General features: G+C 49.4%; 1 protein-coding gene across 1 annotated transcript in view; it reads left to right on the forward strand.

The window, feature by feature from the left end:
* Positions 1–19,938, forward strand: part of MYBPC3 (myosin binding protein C3) — a 365,826-nt gene that overhangs the window by 282,404 nt on the left and 63,484 nt on the right. Inside the window, exon 23 of the mRNA XM_078684451.1 lies at positions 9,033–9,121. Coding sequence (XP_078540577.1) covers positions 9,033–9,121 — 89 coding nt within the window. The remainder of the gene's footprint in view (positions 1–9,032; positions 9,122–19,938) is intronic.

The raw sequence follows: 19,938 nt of genomic DNA on the forward strand, positions 1-19,938 counted from the left end.
AAGCCTGTACACCCCACGCATCAGGAACTACCAGGGACACATACATTCCCCATGCATTCCTATGGGCGGGCAGGCCTAGCTCAGCGCACGCACTTTCCACTGGGACACAGTGAAAGTGCGCAGAATCCAAAAATCACCATCTCCAGGTCACCATTTCAAGCAAAAAGTCTAGGGGTGAACCTGCCCTAAGGGCCAAAGTCCAACAGGAGCGTACTCCCCACCACTCACATGCAATGTTGAAGGGAGTGTACGCCCCACCACTCACATGCAATGTTGAAGGGAGCGTACTCCCCACCATTCACATACACAGGGGTTCAAGGGAGTGTACTCCCCACCACTCACATGCAATGTTGAAGGGAGTGTACGCCCCACCACTCACATGCAATGTTGAAGGGAGCGTACTCCCCACCACTCACATGCAATGTTGAAGGGAGCGTACTCCCCACCACTCACATGCAATGTTGAAGGGAGTGTACGCCCCACCACTCACATGCAATGTTGAAGGGAGTGTACTCCCCACCACTCACATGCAATGTTGAAGGGAGTGTACTCCCCACCATTCACATACACAGGGGTTCAAGGGAGTGTACTCCCCACCACTCACATGCAATGTTGAAGGGAGTGTACGCCCCACCACTCACATGCAATGTTGAAGGGAGCGTACTCCCCACCACTCACATGCAATGTTGAAGGGAGTGTAGTCCCCACCACTCACATGCAATGTTGAAGGGAGTGTAGTCCCCACCACTCACATGCAATGTTGAAGGGAGTGTACTCCCCACCATTCACATACACAGGGGTTCAAGGGAGTGTACTCCCCACCACTCACATGCAATGTTGAAGGGAGCGTACTCCCCACTCCTCACATACACAGGGTTCAAGGGAGTGTACTCCCCACCACTCACATGCAATGTTGAAGGGAGTGTACTCCCCACCATTCACATACACAGGGGTTCAAGGGAGCCTCCTCCCATCTACTCACACATGCCTTGCCGCTGCGTGTGTTCAGAGCGGACTCTTTGCCCCTCGGAGGGATACATATTGGCATGATAGCAGCATTGTATGGTGCACCTGGGGGCCACTGAATTAGGCTCATGGCTGCCATGTTGCTCCCTTGAACCCCAGTCACCGCGAGCTCTAAGTGACGGTGGCCAGCATCGGGGGGCGGGGGGGCCAGAGAGCCCCCAGATCACCCAGTGTGTCCCGGGGTGTGACGTGATGGAAGCTTCGGTCACAGCATGATGTCATATGTGATGTCATGAGTGACATCATGTGTGAGGTTGCAACATTGCTCCAAGGATGGGGAATCATGGAGGCGGAGCTAGCATAAAGACAGAAATTATTTTCAGGTTTTGGATCATAACTATGGCAACCCTTCAACTGAAGATGGGTCGGAGATGGGGGGGTGCCGTAGACGGGGGCAGGGGTGAGGGGGGGTTGAATTCCTGATGGTGGCGGGTCAGTGATTGGGAGACAAGGGTCCATCTGCCTGTCAGCTTGGTGGTGGTGAATATTGTGAAGTCTACCCAGCTAGAACCAGCGAGGCGCAGGCGTCAGTGGCCTGTGGGTACTGCCCCTTACCCCCACCATCCAAGCCCCAGTCCCTATTCCCAGTATTCGGGCTGGACTGTTCCCATGAGGCACAGGGTCAGACTGATTTGCATATGGCCATGTCTGAACTGGGGTGGCAGAGGGGTCTAAAGAACGGTGATGGATTTAACCCAGATCTTTTGACTGGGTGTGAGTGTTTGATTGGTTCAGATGCTCCGTCCATCACCACCCCCTTTTGTACCGCTTTGTTCGCCATAAGTGTGGCAGGGTATGCTCAGACGTGGGTCCCTTGCTCACTTTGCCACTGGATTCAAGCAAGCCTGGCTGAAGACGGCTGAGATGCCAGAAACTGGTCCCAGGATGCTTGTCCAGGGAAGACATGGCTTGGCAGTTCGGGCTGGACTGTTCCCATGAGGCACAGGGTCAAGACTGATTTGCATATAGCTGTGTCTGAACTGGTGTGGCGAAGTGAGCCAAAAAATGATGATGGATTCAACCCAGATCTGTGACTGGTGGTGAGTGTCTGAAAAGTTTCAGCGCTCCGTCCATCGTCTCCTTGTGTTTGCTTTGTATTCCCTAAATTGGCAGGGTATGCCAGACGTGGGTCAAAGCTATCAAGGTGAACATGTGTGTGTCCTGTGGAGTGAGGGGTCAGGTGAACTCTGCACCTTAAAGACTCTCCCCTCTTGTTTTAGCCCTTGTCCTCCTCAGGTGCAGGCCTGACGCGGTCCTCTGCATCGCATTAACGCCCCCTCTCCTGCACTCCGTGTCAGCTGCTCGGGATCACTTTAATGCGGATGCCTGGCAGTCCAGCACATTACTGATTGGCTTCCGGGCCACTCGACAGGTTGCCTTGGAAAATCCCCAAGAGTTATAAACAGCTGCTAATGGCGCGCTCCTCGCCCTCACACAGAACACCTGTGCCCCTCACTCACAGGGGCAGTGCCAGGGCATTGCTGACAGGAGGTGGGCGTACCACCCATCACCGACCTCTGCCCCCTCACTCACTGGGGCTGCTGCTAGGGCATTGCTGATGGCAGGCAGGTGTACCCCTCACCATTGATGCCCCCTCTTACCCACCGGCACTGCTGACGGGCAATGCTGATGGGAGGTGGGTCCATGCCCTTACACCACCCACCTTTGGCCCTTCACTCACTAGGGTAGCTGCAGGCAGTGCTGACGGAAGGTGGATGTAGCTCACCAGGACAAATGCCAGTGCAATACCCTGGCAGCTGGCCCTGTGAGTTAGTGGTACAGTTGGGTGGTGGTGGTGAGGGGTGCCTGCCTGTCTGCTGCCCCGGTGTGTGAGAGGCCACAGGTGGGTGGTGTAAGGGTTTAGACCCACCACCAATCAGCATTGCCGGTCTACTGCCCCGGTGTGTGAGATGGCACAGGTGGGTGGTGTAAGGGTTTAGACCCACCACCAATCAGCATTGCCCTGGCACTGCCCTGGTGAGAGCGGGGTACATCCACCTCCCGTCAGCACTGCCTTGGAGCTGCCCTGATGAGTTAGGGGAACACCCACCTCTCATCAGCAATGCCCTGGCACTGCCACGGTGAGTGAGGGGTTCAGGTGGGTGGTGAAGAGTACACCCACCTGCCATCGGGAGTGCCTGTCTGCTGCCAGGTGAGCGAGGAGACACAGGTGGGTGGTGAGAGGGCACAGACCACCTCCCGTCAGCAATGCCCTGGCAGCTGCACCAGTGAGAGAGGGGTACACCCACCTCCCGTCAGCACTGCCCTGGGACTGCCCCAGTGAGTGAGGGGGCACAGTTGGGCTGTCAGAAGGGGAGGAGCACACGAATAGCTGTAAGTCCTGCAGTAGGTGTGACTTACCCATACCTCATGCAGTGTCTGTGGGCATGACACACAGGGCTGTGTGCCATGTCGACTCTTCAGTTTTCTCTGCAGCAAGACACACAGCCTGTAAAGGCCGTGTGCAGGGTCTTGGCGAAGGGTCCCTAGGGTGGAACAATTTGTGCTGAAGCCCCAGAAGACCTTCTTCAGTACCAATGCCCTCAGTACCAGGGTGACCATTTACTAGGGACTTACAGGGGGTTATTGAAGTTCTGGCAATCGTGGTACAGTTTTAAGAAAGAGATCTGGCACTGGGAACCTGGTTGGCAGGACCCCAGTGCACTTTCAATTCAAATCACATCATACACCAGGCAAAAGGTGGGGGCTAACCATGTCAAAGGAGGCACCTTCCTATAGTACTCGAAGTACCTAGCCACAGGATTAACCACTAACCCTGGGTTCTGGAGTAGGGTCCTACTCGTAAAGCACTTAAATGCCTTGTCAGGGTAGTAAGCTCTGTATCATACAAACATAATCACCCATTTATACACACAGGCACTCAGACACACCAGCACACCTACGTACACGGTCAGGGCACAAGTCAGGGGTACATGCGGGTAGACTGCGTCCACCCACTATTTTCACATGGTAGAAGCCGTCCATCTGCAAAGGTGAAGATGAGGCCTGGCGCGGCAGCCGAAAAAAAAAATGGGCCGCTGCGTTTTGTATAAGCTGTAGACGATGGACGGAAGATTTATCAGCACCTGCAATACCGTTAGGGCATGTATGTGCGCCATATGCGCGCACATGTCATTTTCAGGGGTGCAGCAGGGTGTTCTTGAGACACCCCTGCACCCTTGAAAATATTCACAATTTGCAATAGCCTCCTGGCCCATAGAAATGTATGGGAAATTATTCCTTAATTGCGATTAGCAATTTGCTAATTGCAACTAAGGAATTTTAAGGAATCGCTAAAAAGAAGCGATTTCCTACATACATACCAATTTGCGTTTTCTAAATAGCGATTCCTTAAAAATCGCTATTTAGGAATCGCAAAACGGAATGTTGTTACATATGGCCCTAAAGGAGGTATTAAGAAGATTAGGAATCATGTTAAGCATCGACTCATCCAGAAGTCTGAGCTTAGATGGAGGGAGAGGATCAAGTGGGGGTCCAGATTTAATGGTTCCCAATAAAAGTCGAAAGGAAACCAAGTCGAGCGCGAGCCAGGCACTGATTTGATGAGTCTTGTCAAAGGCAAGGGCCTGCAAGCGTGAGTTGGCCAGGTCAGTGAAGCAAATGTCAAGAGCGGAGGCATTATCTAAAAGGGATAAATCAAGATTTAACTGATGGTGAATAGCCACTACTTTATTAAGAAAAAATGATGCTAGCTCATTACACTGTAAGAGTGAAAGTGAAGGAGAGGGCAAAAAGTACAGGGAGTTTGTGATCTTATCTGTAAAAAATATAGCGCGAGCTGATCTACACAAAGCATGATATTTTTTCAGTGTTATTTGATAGGCTCGCTTAGCCGGGGACGCATAATGCTTCCTCCAGATTCTCTCCAGACTTTGCAATGTTTCTTCATGTGTTTAAGGGAGTCATTGAGCCACGGGGCTGCAGGAGGTACTCTGAGTTGAGGTTTGGCTGATAACGGAAGAATAGAATCAATAGCCTCAGTGAGCCAATAATGCACAGCGATTTGATCGCGATGTAAGAATGGGGATAGTATTGGAGGGCTGCTCATTCATCGCCGGCATACCAAGTTTAGACCAATTGCTGGTCTTAGGCATTAAGATAGGGCGGGAGGGAGGGCCAGACGCGACTTGATAGTAACAGGGACAGCAAAACATTCCGACCAACTAAGTTGGATAGGAGATGCAGCGGTCAAAGTAGCCAGGTTAGAAAGATAGGGCCCGATTCACAGAACTAACTTAAGACCAAATCCTAAACTTACCTCCATTTTGGTATTCACAGAAGTTAGGAGTCCTAACTTTAGGACTCCTAAATGCCGTCTGTGAATATCGAAAGTCTTAAAGTTAGGATTTTTCTCAATTTTGGAGTAGTAAAGTTAGGACTCCTTATCACAACCACTTACGCCAAGCTTGAATATATAGGTGCACCCCCATATCTCACATTACTGCACGCTAGTTCCGTGAGTTCTCCTTACAGTGCACCAACTGCGAGGAGCACCGCTATTGTGAACATTCTGAAATAAGCAGACGCCTGTGAATTGATGTAGTAACAGCTTCTACACATATATCTTTGTTTGTGTCCGCTTCCCTTTCAGGTAACTGCTGGGTGCCGAACACTTTCAGGTACCCCTCACACAGCAGGTTTTAATTATTTGATTGTTCCTGTTTTTTTCAGATTATGACCACCAGGTTAGGTTGAGCCTTAGCGCGATCATACTTCACACTGGTCCTGATGAATGCCTAGCTACTTGCATCCAGATAGGCAGAAACATGTTGACCGCACATAGCGAGGCGTAGCTGAAACATCTATTCAGCTTTTCACCCGCCCGCTCCCTATTTTAACCGTGCTGGGTTGGCCTACGAATACAATATGTTTTCAGACACAACCAAATCGCTTTTAATTCACATGACAGTTTCACTCACACACAAAATAACCAGCTCTGCAGTACCTCTGATGTCGAAGCACACTGGGGGGGGGGGTTGAAACCTTCCTGGTGGGGCCCAATAATGAAGCATGTCACCAACCAGGTTGGTGAGTGAGGGCTTTCTAAAGATTCTTTCCTAACTGATCCCCTCGCAAGGAAAGGTGCACTCTTCTGTTGTTTTGACTGACCACACCCAGTCATAGACAGACCACAACCAGCTGTACGTGCCTTCGATGGCGGAGATGTTCAGTTGAACCCCAAGAGCCCCCGGGGCCTCCTCTGGGGACAGGAGAAACTGGGAGGAAAAGTGGAAACTCAGAAGAAAGTTCTGTAAGTCTTTGCTGAAGCCACCATCGGGTTTGCGGAGAGTGGCGGGAGAAACAGACGTGTGCTCCTCCTCAATTCAGAGAAGATAAGAAACTGCAGCAATAAAACAGCAGCAGCCAAACTGCAGCAATAAAACAGCAGCAGCCAAACTGCAGCAATAAAACAGCAGCAGCCATACTGCAGCAATAAAGCAGCAGCAGCAGCCAAACTGCAGCGATAAAACAGCAGCAGCCAAACTGCAGCGATAAAACAGCAGCAGCCAAACTGCAGCGATAAAACAACAGCAGCCCAACTACAGCGATAAAACAGCAGCGGTCCAACTGCAGCGATAAAACAGCAGCAGCCCAACTGCAGCGATAAAACAGCAGCAGCCCAACTGCAGCGATAAAACAGCAGCAGCCCAACTGCAGCGATAAAACAGCAGCAGCCCAACTGCAGCGATAAAACAGCAGCAGACAAACTGGAGCAATAAAACAGCAGCAGCCAAACTGCAGCAATAAAACAGCAGCAGCCAAACTGCAGCGATAAAACAGCAGCAGCCAAACTGCAGCGATAAAACAGCAGCAGCCAAACTGCAGCGATAAAACAGCAGCAGCCAAACTGCAGCGATAAAACAGCAGCAGCCAAACTGCAGCGATAAAACAGCAGCAGCCAAACTGCAGCGATAAAACAGCAGCAGCCAAACTGCAGCAATAAAACAGCAGCAGCCAAACTGCAGCGATAAAACAGCAGCAGCCAAACTGCAGCGATAAAACAGCAGCAGCCAAACTGCAGCGATAAAACAGCAGCGGCCAAACTGCAGCGATAAAACAGCAGCGGCCAAACTGCAGAGATAAAACAGCAGCAGCCAAACTGCAGCAATAAAACAGCAGCAGCCAAACTGCAGCGATAAAACAGCAGCAGCCAAACTGCAGCGATAAAACAGCAGCAGCCAAACTGCAGCGATAAAACAGCAGCGGCCAAACTGCAGCGATAAAACAGCAGCGGCCAAACTGCAGCGATAAAACAGCAGCGGCCAAACTGCAGCGATAAAACAGCAGCGGCCAAACTGCAGCAATAAAACAGCAGCGGCCAAACTGCAGCGAAAAAACAGCAGCGGCCAAACTGCAGCAATAAAACAGCAGCAGCCAAACTGCAGCGATAAAACACGGGATGAAAAGGGACAGATGCAGGAACCCACGAGGCCCCGAGGCTGGGAGGACACTTTAAACAGCAGGAAAGCCAACTGCGTCAAGTCGCAGAGAAAAGAGACTTTTCCCTCTTTCGGGCAGAGGCGAGACACCCCTCAACACAACTTTATAGACAAGTCGGCCCTTACAGCTGTTTCTGCAGGGACGTGGGGGGGGCGTGAGCCCCTTCCTGCTGCACTGTCCCTTCTCCACCTGTCTTCGAGGCCAGAGCTCCTGAAGCCAGCCGGGCAGGGAAAACAGGGCAGGGACGGGCCCTGCAGCTGTTTTCTGCAGAGAGACATCTGTATGGGAAGATTTCTTGAGAACAGCTGGGAACTCATGAAAAATACTTGAAAGTATGCCCTGGTCAGAGACGTTTTAAGGCCTAGGCAAGTGGGCTCCGGCCCAGGGCCCCAGCCTTTCGGGGGGGGGGGCCCTGATGGAGCCAGCTCTGTTCTGCAGAGAGTTTTGCACTGATATTCTTGACCAGATTATTTTAAATTCTGTTTTTCTTTAATGTTTGTTTAATATAGGTGATGTGTGAGTCTCTGGCAGACATTTTGCTGAAAAATGTTGTGTGTGTTTCATACAAAATCCATAAAAAAGGTTTATTTTACATCAAAACAAGACCTCACATATGAGAAATGGGGGGGTCACAGAGATTATTCGCAGTGGTGCGAGAGAGCCCCTGCTGTGTTTCTATATTGAACCACACGTCACTATCCATGAATATTAAATGCTAACACACTTAGACTTTGCAGATGGATGCCTGTGCACCACCCGTGACCGGGCCAAAGGGGGCACGAGAGAGCTGACACTGGATCATGAATTCAAAGCTGTTCTGAACAGGGGCCCCAAAATGTCTTTGGCCCAGGGGCCCCAAAATCCTTAACCTCTTCCATGCTCATGACGGCTCCCGGCCGTCATGAGTCACGGTGGGCGTGTGCTGATGACGGTTGGGAGCCGTCATGACCACGCCCGCGATTGGAATCTCATCACTGCGGCGGAATACGCCGCAGCGATGAGGTTAAGATGCCCCTGCCCAGGATGAAAATCACCTTCACATCTGCATAAATGTTTGTGTACAGAGACGAGAAAGAGTCCAGGAAGGACTATGCAGGCAATCTTCATTTGTACATATTTTTAATCTCTTATCTTCCTTGATAGACTTGTGTATAATATATTTGATATTTTGAATTGTCTTTGTGCGAAAGGCAGCTTTGAATGCAGAAGGCACTTAATAGCAAACCAAACCACAGGCTACAAACGGTTCCTTACTAATAGAAGACTGTGTGTTCCATAAAAGCGCTTAGAACTGTGGCAGCCTCACTTAGCACACCCCCAAGCTCACTGACATAGGTACACACAGTCGCGTTTATGTGCAAACCTGTGGAGAGATGCAGGGACTCACACTGCTGCACAACACCCACACACATCTTCAGAGTGAGGTATGCACCGACAGAAACACCTCAGCATACATGGGAGCACAATGATGGGTAAGTCACGTGGGCTCGCGAGTCCTTCTGGTGTGTCACAATTGTTCACGCCCACATTTTTGCCTCCCACAGAGAAGCCCAAGATCTGGATGCCCCGGTACCTGAGGCAGAAACTTGTGAAGAAGGTGGGCGAGACGGTGAACATAGTGATTCCATTCCAGGTAATGCCCTTTTCGACATGCAAACACTTCCTTGTACAAACCACTTTACGACCAAACCCCTTCACAACAAAACCACTTCATAACCAAACCACTTCACAACCAAACCACTTCACAACCAAACCACTTCACAACCAAACCACTTCACAACCAAACCTCTTCACAACCAAACCTCTTCACACACAAACCACTTCACAACCAAACCACTACCAAACCACTTCACAACCATACTCCTTCACGATTAAACCACTTCACGACCAAACCACTTCACAACCAAACTATTTCACAACCAAATCCCTTCACAACCAAACTACTTCACAACCAACACCACTTCACAATCAGACCGCTTCATGACAAAACCCCTTCACAACCAAACTACTTAACAACCAAACTACTTCACAACCAAACCCCTTCACAACCAAACCCCTTCACAACCAAACCCCTTCACAACCAAACCCCTTCACAACCAAACCCCTTCACAACCAAACCCCTTCACAACCAAACCACTTCACAACCAAACCACTTCACAACCAAACCACTTCACAGCCAAACCACTTCACAACCAAACCACTTCACAACCAAACCACTTCACAACCAAACCACTTCACAACCAAACCCCTTCACATCCTCTGTGCTCCATGTTCCAACCCCTTCCCAACCAAACTCCTTCATGACCTATATGTAAATGTAAATGTAAATGTAATGGGTTTTTGTATAGCGCGGTTTGCACTTCAAGGAGCATCTTGGCGCTTTAGAAAAAGATAGGCAGAGTCGGGTGAGGGTCTGGCTGGGACTGCTTTATCAAATTAGGGATTTGCACATGGTGCTTGATAGATTGAATATCCAGGTTTTTAGGGCCTTTCTAAAATATGTTTCCCTTTCTATTTAGTGATGGGGCGGCGGAAGAATATTCCAGGCCTTAGACCCCAAGACTGCCAGGGCCTTTCCTCCTCTAGTTTTTAGTCAGAAGTTGGGAATGGTCAGGAGGTTGGCTTTTTGAGACCTAAGATTGCACAGGGGGGAGTAGTGTTTAAACATGCTCTGGATGTAACTGGGTCCTTTCCCATAAAAGGCCCTAAAGGTTATTATGAGGACTTTGAAAAAGACCCGTTTCTGGATTGGCAGCCAATGTAATATGTCCATTGCTGCTGTGGCTGAGGTTCTTCTATTCCAGCCCAACACCAGTCTTGCCGCGGCATGTTGTAACATTTGTAGTTTGTGGCAAATTATTTTGTTTGTCCCTGCATATAGGCTGTTGCAGTAGTCGAGGCGAGATGTTATAAGTGCTACTGCAGCCATTTTCCGTGCCTGAAATGGTATGAGGTCAAAGAATTTTCTAAGTGTTTTAATGAGGCCAAAACATGTTCCGGCCACCGCTATTGCCTGGTGTTTAAAAGTCAGCAAGGAGTCAAATTTGATCCCTAAATTCAGAGCTGACGTGACGGTGTTTGGGGGGACTTCCACGTCTTCCGGCCACCATAGGGAGGGGTTAAACAGATTCTCTTTCCCAAATGGCAAGATCTCTGTCTTCCCTGTATTGCATATGAGATGGTTTGCGCTCATCCATTGGAATGTGGCTTTAAGGCAGTTCTTAAGCTTCCTCTCAGCTTCTCCGGTGTCGTCCTCCATCACCAGGATGAGCTGCGTATCATCCGCATATGATATGGTGTCAATGTCATAGGATGATATGAGTGCAATCAGGGGGGCCAGATATACATTAAAGAGCGTCGGGCTCAGACACGAGCCCTGGGGCACTCCCGAAGTAAGCGTTTTTTCTTCAGATCTGAACCGGCCTAAGGTGACCACTTGTCGCCTTTCGGCTAAAATGCTTTTTAGCCATCCTAATACGTATCCAGCTATCCCTGCCGCGGCTAGTCGGTCCACCAAGATGACGTGTGAGACCGTATCAAATGCCGCGGACAGGTCTAGAAGCACCAGGACCGCCTTTTTACCCTGGTCCATTGCAGCCCTTAGTGTTTCAGAGGTGAATATCAGGGCTGATTCTGTTGAGTGCTGGGACCTGAAGCCTGCTTGGTTGGGGTGCCATATGCTGTTGGCTTCCAAGAATGTGGTGAGCTGCCTGTTCACAAATTTTTTGGTTAATTTACAGAGAGCTGGGAGCAGAGAAATGGGTCGCAAATTGGTCAAAGTGGTTGGGTCTGTAAGTTGTTTTTTCTGCAGGGGCTTCACTGCTGCAAGTTTCCATTCCTCAGGTACTAGGCCAAGGTCAAGTGAGGAGTTAATAATGATATTTATAATTGGATTGGCAATATCTATCATGGCGTGAAGGACATATGGGGGGCAGGGGTCAAATGGGGAGCCTGATTTGATCTTTAAAATTTCTGCCCGAGAGTCCTCTAAGCTAACCAGGGAAAAGGTGGGCAGTAGGCCGATAGTGATTGTAAGGCCTGTATTTACTGGTTCTTTCTGGATCAGTGGATGGAGGAAGTCTTTTGTGAGTTTTTTTATTTTTCCTTCAAAGAACTCAGCTATTGTGGTACATAGATTCTGAGAGGGGGGATCTCTTTTTGCATAGATTTGGGGTTAGTGAAGGTATTGACTATTTTATAAAAATTTCCTTCTGTCGGTTATTACTGTTGGTTATGGCCTCCGTATATTAGTGCTTTTTTGCGGTTTTTATCTGTCCATGATATCGGCGGCGTGCGGCTTTATAGTTGTTCTGATCTATTTCTTCATAGTTGGTGCGCCATTTCCGTTCTAGCGCCCTGACTTTCCTTTGTTCCTCTTTTAGGACCAGTGTAAACCAAGGGGCTGAAGGTTTCTTTCTGGTGATTAGCCTAGCGTGAGGGCTCCCTGAGCTGAATGTGTTTATCCAATCCCTGAGGATTTGACTGTCCTTAGTAGGGTCTCCAGTAGGGGTGGGTTTGATCTCTGCAGCTCTAATTAGAAATGTGTCTTGTCCAATCAGGGTTTTCCAACTACATTCTCCCTGGGGGGGTCTAGATGAGTTATCTGGGTATTTTAACGTTTTACCAGTCATTACTAGAAGGTCAAAGAGGATGAGGCTATGGTCTGCCCATGGTAATATTTGGGGAGTTTTGACCGTAAGTGTCCCTAGGTTCGAGCAGACGCAGTCGAGGATATGCCCCGCTTTGTGTGTGGGATTAGTTGTGGTCTGAGTTAGGCCTAGGACATTCATAGTGTCCCTAAAACATATTGCTGCCGGGTCTGTAGAGGAATCTAGATGTATGTTGACGTCTCCTAAGCACGTGAAGTTGGCAGATTTGAGAGCTAGGTTGCTGATAGCTGCCCCAATACTCTCCAAGAAGTCAGTGTGTTTCCCTGGTGGTCGGTATATCAGCACACCTGTAAAAGTAAAAGAGTTGTGTGCCTTTATAGCGAAATCCATGTTTTCTGCCCCTTTAAGGTCTGGGATTGCAAGGGTTTGAAAATTAAGTGTCTCACGGTAGGCAATAGCGACGCCACCCCCCCCTTTGGATTGCTCTATCCTCCCTGGAGATGAGGTATCCGGGTGGAAGCGTATTCGTGACATCCGGGTTGCTATTAGGCGTTAGCCATGTCTCCGTCATAAAAAGACAGTCCAGATCCCTTTCAGTTATGAGGTCATAGATGTCCAGGGCATGTTTGGCCATTGACCTGACATTTATAAGTCCGCATCTCAGAGCTTCTGTCCGCTTGTTGGTTTGGGGATTAATTTAAGGGCCAAAACTTTCCCTACAATATTTACAGCTCCAAGGTCCTATCCATTCTGTCATGGTCAGAGGGTGTATGCATCTATTTGGATCAGAATTCAGATCAAGTAGGGAGTCCCTTGTATATTGTGTATTTAGACCATGCGATATTGCCCCGGGCCCGACCGTGGCGCGGACGGGCACAGACTGGCTTACCTTTGGCGCACCTTCGGCGCGCTGCGCGGCCGGGTAGGTACTGCCATTTATGCCTGTTAGGGCGGGTTCCTAGAAAAGCTAGTGCAACCGGCCAAAATACTTCTAATATGGCCACTCCGCCCGATGCGGACCCCGGCAGCACCAAATCGGCTGCGGGGACCAGGGTTCGAGCGTGGTCGTAGTATGGCAAAACAATGTGTGCAAACTAGCAATCAGTCAGTGCAAATCCAATATTAAAACAATTTAAAATATCTAAAACAATCTGTGCTGTTTTCCCCGGCTTTCCGCCTCGGAGATGACCTTGCCTTCTTTAATCGCTTATTTGCTTAACAGTCCAGCCCCTTCACAACCAAACTCACCATATTGGTCCGCGTATCCGGTATTCCAGCTCGGCATTAAGGTCCCTGCGAGGCCCATGCTGCGTCACCTATCCCATGGTTACTGCGGACCCGGTAAGTGTTCTGGCTTGTCCTGACTGCGGCTTTCTTCCCTCCATCCAGCTCCAGTCGGAGGCACGGTGTATCGATTCCCGCCGCCCGGCCAGTTTTAAAGCCTGTCTTATTAATTCCAGATCTCTCAAACGGCACCATGCTGATATTGCCGATCTGGTCACGGATACTGACCTTGATCTCCTATTTGTTACGGAGACCTGGTTAGATGCATTCTCCAATCCGATAGGCACTCTGGCCACCCCCGCTGGGTACAAAATACATCGGTTTGACCGCCCACTGGGGAGATGGGGTTGTTGCCATATTGTACAGAGATTGCTGGGTCCTTCAGGGGGAAGCATCCAATAATTAGGTAGACTGTGAGGCTTTGGAGTTCAGCCTGCAATTGTCGCCCCATTTTACCTTGGGCGGCTCTTTATTATATCGCCCTCCGGGCCCTGCTGGGATCTTTTTGGACACTTGCGGTGACATTATAGCGGATAGAGCCCTTAGGTTTTCCAAATTCCTTCTGCTGGGCGACCTCAATTTACATCTAGACTCAGCTGAGTCGCCGGACGCCGCCAATTTCCGGGATATCCTCCAGTTAGCTATGCTTTCCCAATGGGTGAGTGACCCCACCCATAAGGGGGGTCATACCTTGGACCTCATTTGTTCCAACTTCTCGGTCTTCGTCCAAAAACCCCTCCCGGTCACCTGGTCAGATCACTTCCCAGTATTCTTTTCGTGGACTGCTTTGCGAGAACGCCCACCAGCCTGCCACCACGCCCCGAAGGCCAAGAAGATTGATGCTGCGCTTCTGAGCGCTAAGCTGGTGGTCTCGCGCTCGACCCTTGGGGGCACCTTATCGGATAATGTTACCACGTTTTCGAGATGGATTAGTGATGCCGTTTTGGGCCTTTCGGCCCCCGGCCCCTGTAAGTTGGGGAGAGAAACCCCCTCCAAGCCTTGGTTCACCGCAGAGTTGAGGGATCTCAAACAATCTTGTAAGGTTTTGGAAAGAATATGGAGGGCCAGTGGCTATTGCCCAATGGCCAAACAGGCTCTTAGGGACAAACAGAAAGTGTACTATACATCCATCTCCTCAGCAAAAAGTTCCCATTTTGCGGCACGCATTGATAGGGCAAACAATAATGCGAAGGAAATCTTTGCCATTGTGCAGAGTTTTGTGGCTCCTTGTGCACAGGAGGTTGTTGCTACTCCCTCAGTCACTTGGGCGAACACCTTGTCCAATCACTTTAGGGAAAAAAACAGGGATATTCAAGATTCTTTCCCAAAAAATGTGACGCCTTCCTGGCCTTTGGGGGGGGGTCTTGCGTGGCAAAGGACCTGGATCATTCCCTCTCGGCCTTTAGCCCCATCAACCTCTTGGCCTCCCACAAAATCCTCGGGGCACTGAAATCTGGTTCCCCCCACGACCCTTGCGCGGCTCGGTTGCTGGCTGATCTAGCTGACTCGATTAACCCGGAAGTTAATAATCTGATTAACCAGTCGCTTCGCGAGGCGCATGTTCCGCTCGCTTGGAAGCAGGCCCTTTTACTGCCTTTACTCAAGAAGCCCACCCTCGACCCCTCGCTTCCTGGTAATTACAGACCCATTTCTCTTTTGCCTAGCTTGGCCAAGGTTTGCGAAAAGGTGGTCACTTCGCAGCTAACCAACTATGTGGCGAAGTCGGGCGCTCTACATCCTGCGCAATCGGGGTTTCGGGTTGCCCACAGCACAGAGTCGCCATTGCTGGAGGTGGCTGAGGCTATCAGGGACTGTTTGGGTGCCGGCGGGAGAGCAGCCTTGGTGATGCTGGATCTCTCGGCGGCATTCGACACGGTTCCCCACTCTCTCCTTCTTAACAGACTTGCCGACATCGGCATTACGGGTACGGCGTGGAGCTGGTTGCAATCCTTTTTGGAGGACAGGTCACAGCAAGTCTGGCTGCCCCCATTTTCCTCGTCACCCTCCCCTCTCTCCACCAAGGTCCCGCAGGGCTCTTCCCTTAGCCCCCTTTTGTTTAACATCTTTGTGACTCCCCTGGTTTACCTCGCGGAGTCATTGGGGGCTAAGGTGATGGCCTATGCGGATGACACGCAGTTATTGTTTACCTGAAGAAGGCACGGGGACGAGGACTCGGTCAACACGGCTCAGCGCTGTCTTTCTGCGGTGTTTCGCTGGCTGGCCAATGCACAACTTAAGTGCAACGAGGAGAAGTCGGAGGTGCTCCTGTTTTGAGCATTTCCTGCTGGCTTTAGAACTAGACTGTGGCCTCCGGACTTTCCGCCCCCTCAATCAGACAAGGGCCTTGCAAAAAACTTGGGGGTGTGGTTTGAGGAAAATCTGAATTTTGCAACGCATGTCAAAAAACTCACAGGACTTGTTTCGGTATACTTAAAACCCTGTGAAAATTCCTCCCCCGTTTGCCTGTGGAGGCCAAAGAAACAGTAATCCGGGCTTTGATCCTTTCGCGGTTGGATTACTCCAACGCGCTTTTAGTTGGTTGTCCAGGCTATCTGATAAAAAAGTTACAGGTAGTCCAAAACGCGGCTGCTCGGCTCCTACTGGGTCTCTCTTCCAGGCAGAGCATGCGGGTCCATCTCCGCCACCTTCATTGGCTCCCAGTTGAGGCCCGTTTGAAATTTAAAATATTGGTCATTGTCCAACGAGCCTTTTATGGATTGGGCCCACTCTATTTGCAGAAGCGCTTTGCTTTTTATTCCCCTACCAGGACTCTGCGGTCTTCGGACCAACTCCTTATCCAGAATCCGCGTTTTTTGCGCCATAGGTTAGGTGGTTGCTCTTTCACCCGTAAAGCTGGCCTAGCCTGGAATGAGCTTCTTCTTGCTCTCAGGAGGGTTGCTGATCCGGCTGTCTTTAAAAAGAGCCTAAAAACACTATTGTTCTGAGCCCATTCTTTTAGAGGCTTTGCCTGCTTTGCTGGTGGGTGGGGGTTCAGGGTAGCAGCGCCGGGATACTCTGAGTAGCTGTGCACTTTAGAAATGCAGGATAACATAACATAACTACTTCACAACCAAAGGACTTCACAACCAAACTACTTCACAACCAAACCACTTCAAATCAAACCACTTCACAACCAAACTACTTCACAACCAAACCCCTTTACAACCAAACCCCTTCACAACCAAACCCCTTCACAACCAAACCCCTTCACAACCAAACCACTTCACAACCAAACCACTTCACAACCAAACCACTTCACAACCAAACCCCTTCACAACCAAACCCCTTCACAACCAAACCACTTCACAACCAAACCACTTCACAACCAAACCACTTCACAACCAAACTACTTCACGACCAAATCCCTTCTCCACCAAACTACTTCACAACCAAAACCACTTCACAATCAGACCGCTTCATGACAAAACCCCTTAACAACCAAACTACTTCACAACCAAACCCCTTCACGACCAAACCCCTTCACAACCAAACCACTTCACAACCTGGCTGCTTCACAGTCCAATCCCTTCACAGTGAAACCCCTTCACAACCAAACCCCTAAACATCCCCTGTGCTCCATGTTCCAACCCCTTCCCAACCAAACTCCTTCATGACCTATATGCTTAACAGTCCAGCCCCTTCACAAATAACCCCCTTCACAACATATCTGCTCCAAGATTAATCCCTTCTCAAACAGCCCCCTTCACAATCAAACCACTTCACAATCAAACCCTTTCACAACCAGACCTATTCATAACCAGACCCATTTACAATCTTGTCCTTTGATTATCCAAGCCACTTAGCACCAACCCCTAGTCATACCCAAGCTTTTTGGCAGACCATTCCTTCCTCTTCGGAACCCCTGCTCCACCCAACCCCATCACAACCCGGCCCAGAAATAGTGGTGCTATATAATAGGAACCAGTCAGTTAGCACTGCCCCGGGGTCCTGCATTCTTGGTGTCTTCATTCGTGGAGGGGCTGTAATCGGGCTCCACACCATACAGTTGGAGGATCTTCCTGTGATTTGGACCGATTGTGAAAATTAATGGATAACAAATTGTTATAGTACCGTGCAGAATGTTCAGCATTTGCAATGCGTCAATTATATGCATGAAATACGTATGTGGACAAACTGTCTAAAGTGACACCGTGTTCAAAGGATAACTGTTAGACCTGGTATCCTTGGTGTGATTTCACCCTAACTTTTTGCCTTCAGACCTCCTATTTTTGCTGACTTAGATTTTTATGGCTTAGGACTCTGCGCACTTTACCACTGCTAACCAGTATAAAGTGCTTGTGCTGTTTCCCGAAAGCCTGGTCACACTGGCTTATACCCAATAGGCATATCTGATTTACTTGCCAGTACATTGGCCCAGGGCCTGTTCATTTTTACATGCTACTAGTGGGCCTGCACCACTGCCTGTCCCACCCACTTAAGTAGCCCTTTAAATATGTCTCAGTTCTGCCACTGAAGAGCCTGCGAGTGCACTTTAAACTGCCATTTAACATGGAAAAAATAAACTTTTTTTCAGGCCAAAACCGTCTTTTTTTATACATATATGTCACCCCACAGGGTAGGACCTGGACAGCCCAGAGGGCATGATGAAATATATTTAAAAAGTTGAACATGTGCCTTTAGGTTTTACATGTCCTGGTAGGGAAAAACTCTTAAAATAGTTTTTCACTGCTACAAGGCCTCTCCCTCCCATAGGATAACGTTGGAGTTACCGTATTACATTTTATAGGTGTAATTTCCAAAGCGGAAGAGATAGCCAGGTCATGTTTGGAATGTCTGGAATCACAATTAAAAATCCTAAGTTATGGTGAAGTCGGATTTTAAATTGAAATTCTGAAAATGCCACTTTTAGAACATTGGTATTTTCTTGCCAAAACCATTTGGTGCATGCAGCCTGTCTCTGATCTCATGTCTGGAGTGAGTGACAGTTGGGCTTTGTGTATTCCCCCTAGACCGCCACACACAATGGGGGCTTAGGTGTGAAATAATTGGCCATCCTGATAGGATGGGAGGGAGAAGATGGGCCCAGCCTCACTTACAATTGAATAGGCTTTGCCTTGTCTCTGCACAAAGGGCTGGAAACCCCCTGTAGTGAGTCAGGAGACAGGGTCATTAAGGGAGGGCATCTGTGCACTTCAAAGACATACTTCTAGAAGCTTCTCCCCACTTTAAAGGCACAACTGTGTATAAAAAAAGGACCTCAGACACTATCACTTCAGTAAACTTCTGGACCAGTAGATATTATGCCACAAAGAAGGGCTGCCACTCCGCTGGACTTCTGCTCTGCTGTGCTGACCTGCTGCTATCTTGCCTGGGTGAGAAGGACTGTACCGGCACCTTTTGATCCAAGAACCCAGAGTGACTCCAAGGGCTAGTTGCTGGCCTCCTGATCTGAACCTCAGGCACATAACAAGCTTCCAACAACCTTGCATCCGCTCCTGGACTCTGCCATCTGTGAGTTTTCCTTGCCAAGTGGTGCCACCCTAGTCCTGCACCCTTGGAAATGGGCTTACGGTGCTTTACCAACCTCTGTGGATCCAGCGGAATCGGCACATGCCCTCTGCTGCACGGCTCATCCCCAAGCAGAACCAACTTATCTCTGCTGTTGCATGGATTGGGCCCACTACAAAGACCCGCACTACCTTTGGAAACACCACTGCGCGATGCATCCTCGGTGCAGGGACTCACAATCCACATTGATTGCAGCCTTGACGACGTTGCCTGACTCTGCATTGCAGCCCTGTGGAACCGACACATCACCCGACTGCGCACCACATCCATGACGCTTGACTTAGCATCGCAAGCCCCATTGACGGGATCCTCAGTGTCGATGCAGGCCCTCACGTTGCACCCTCGTCACATCGCGGAACCGACTTATCAGTTCAGCTGCGTTGCTCATCTTTGAAGTAAGCCCACACCACACTCTGCAATCCATAATTTAAGGTATTTTTGTTCAGCGGGCCTAAGTGGGTCCCTGTAGCTGCCCACACTCCATTGGGGTCGGCCTAAACTTCTTACTTTGTCCCAGTCCCGCGCCACCAGATATTCACAGTTGGTGCTTTATACCTTTTGGTACTATTTTCTCTAAAAACTTTAAAATTCAATATCGTTAGTTCTGCAAATTGGATTTTTGTTGTTTTGGTCTTGTTTAATGTATTAAATTAAACTCCATTTTTTAACTTGGCGTAGGATCCTTTTGTGTGGTGTTTTCACTGTTTTACTGTTTGAAGTGTGTCACAAATACTGTACTCATTGCCTCTAAGTTAAGCCTAACTGCTCTCTGCCAAGCTACCAAGAGGCTGAGCACAGGTTTATTTGGGGTTTGCTTGTGTGTTACCCTGACTAGGATTGTGGTTGCTGCTTGACCAGGGCTCACACTGCAAACAGTAACACAACTTCTAGTGATAGCCTTCAGCAGAAAGTGTCAAAGTGTCAGACATTCAGGCTATAAAGACTGAAAGAGGCAGCAATGTGTGTCTCTGATATAGAAGGCAGTTCCGAGATACAGAAGTGGTGACCAGTGAGACAGACAGTGTGA

The sequence above is a fragment of the Lissotriton helveticus genome, chromosome 3_2, assembly GCF_964261635.1.
Source record: "Lissotriton helveticus chromosome 3_2, aLisHel1.1, whole genome shotgun sequence".
NCBI lineage: Eukaryota > Metazoa > Chordata > Amphibia > Caudata > Salamandridae > Lissotriton > Lissotriton helveticus.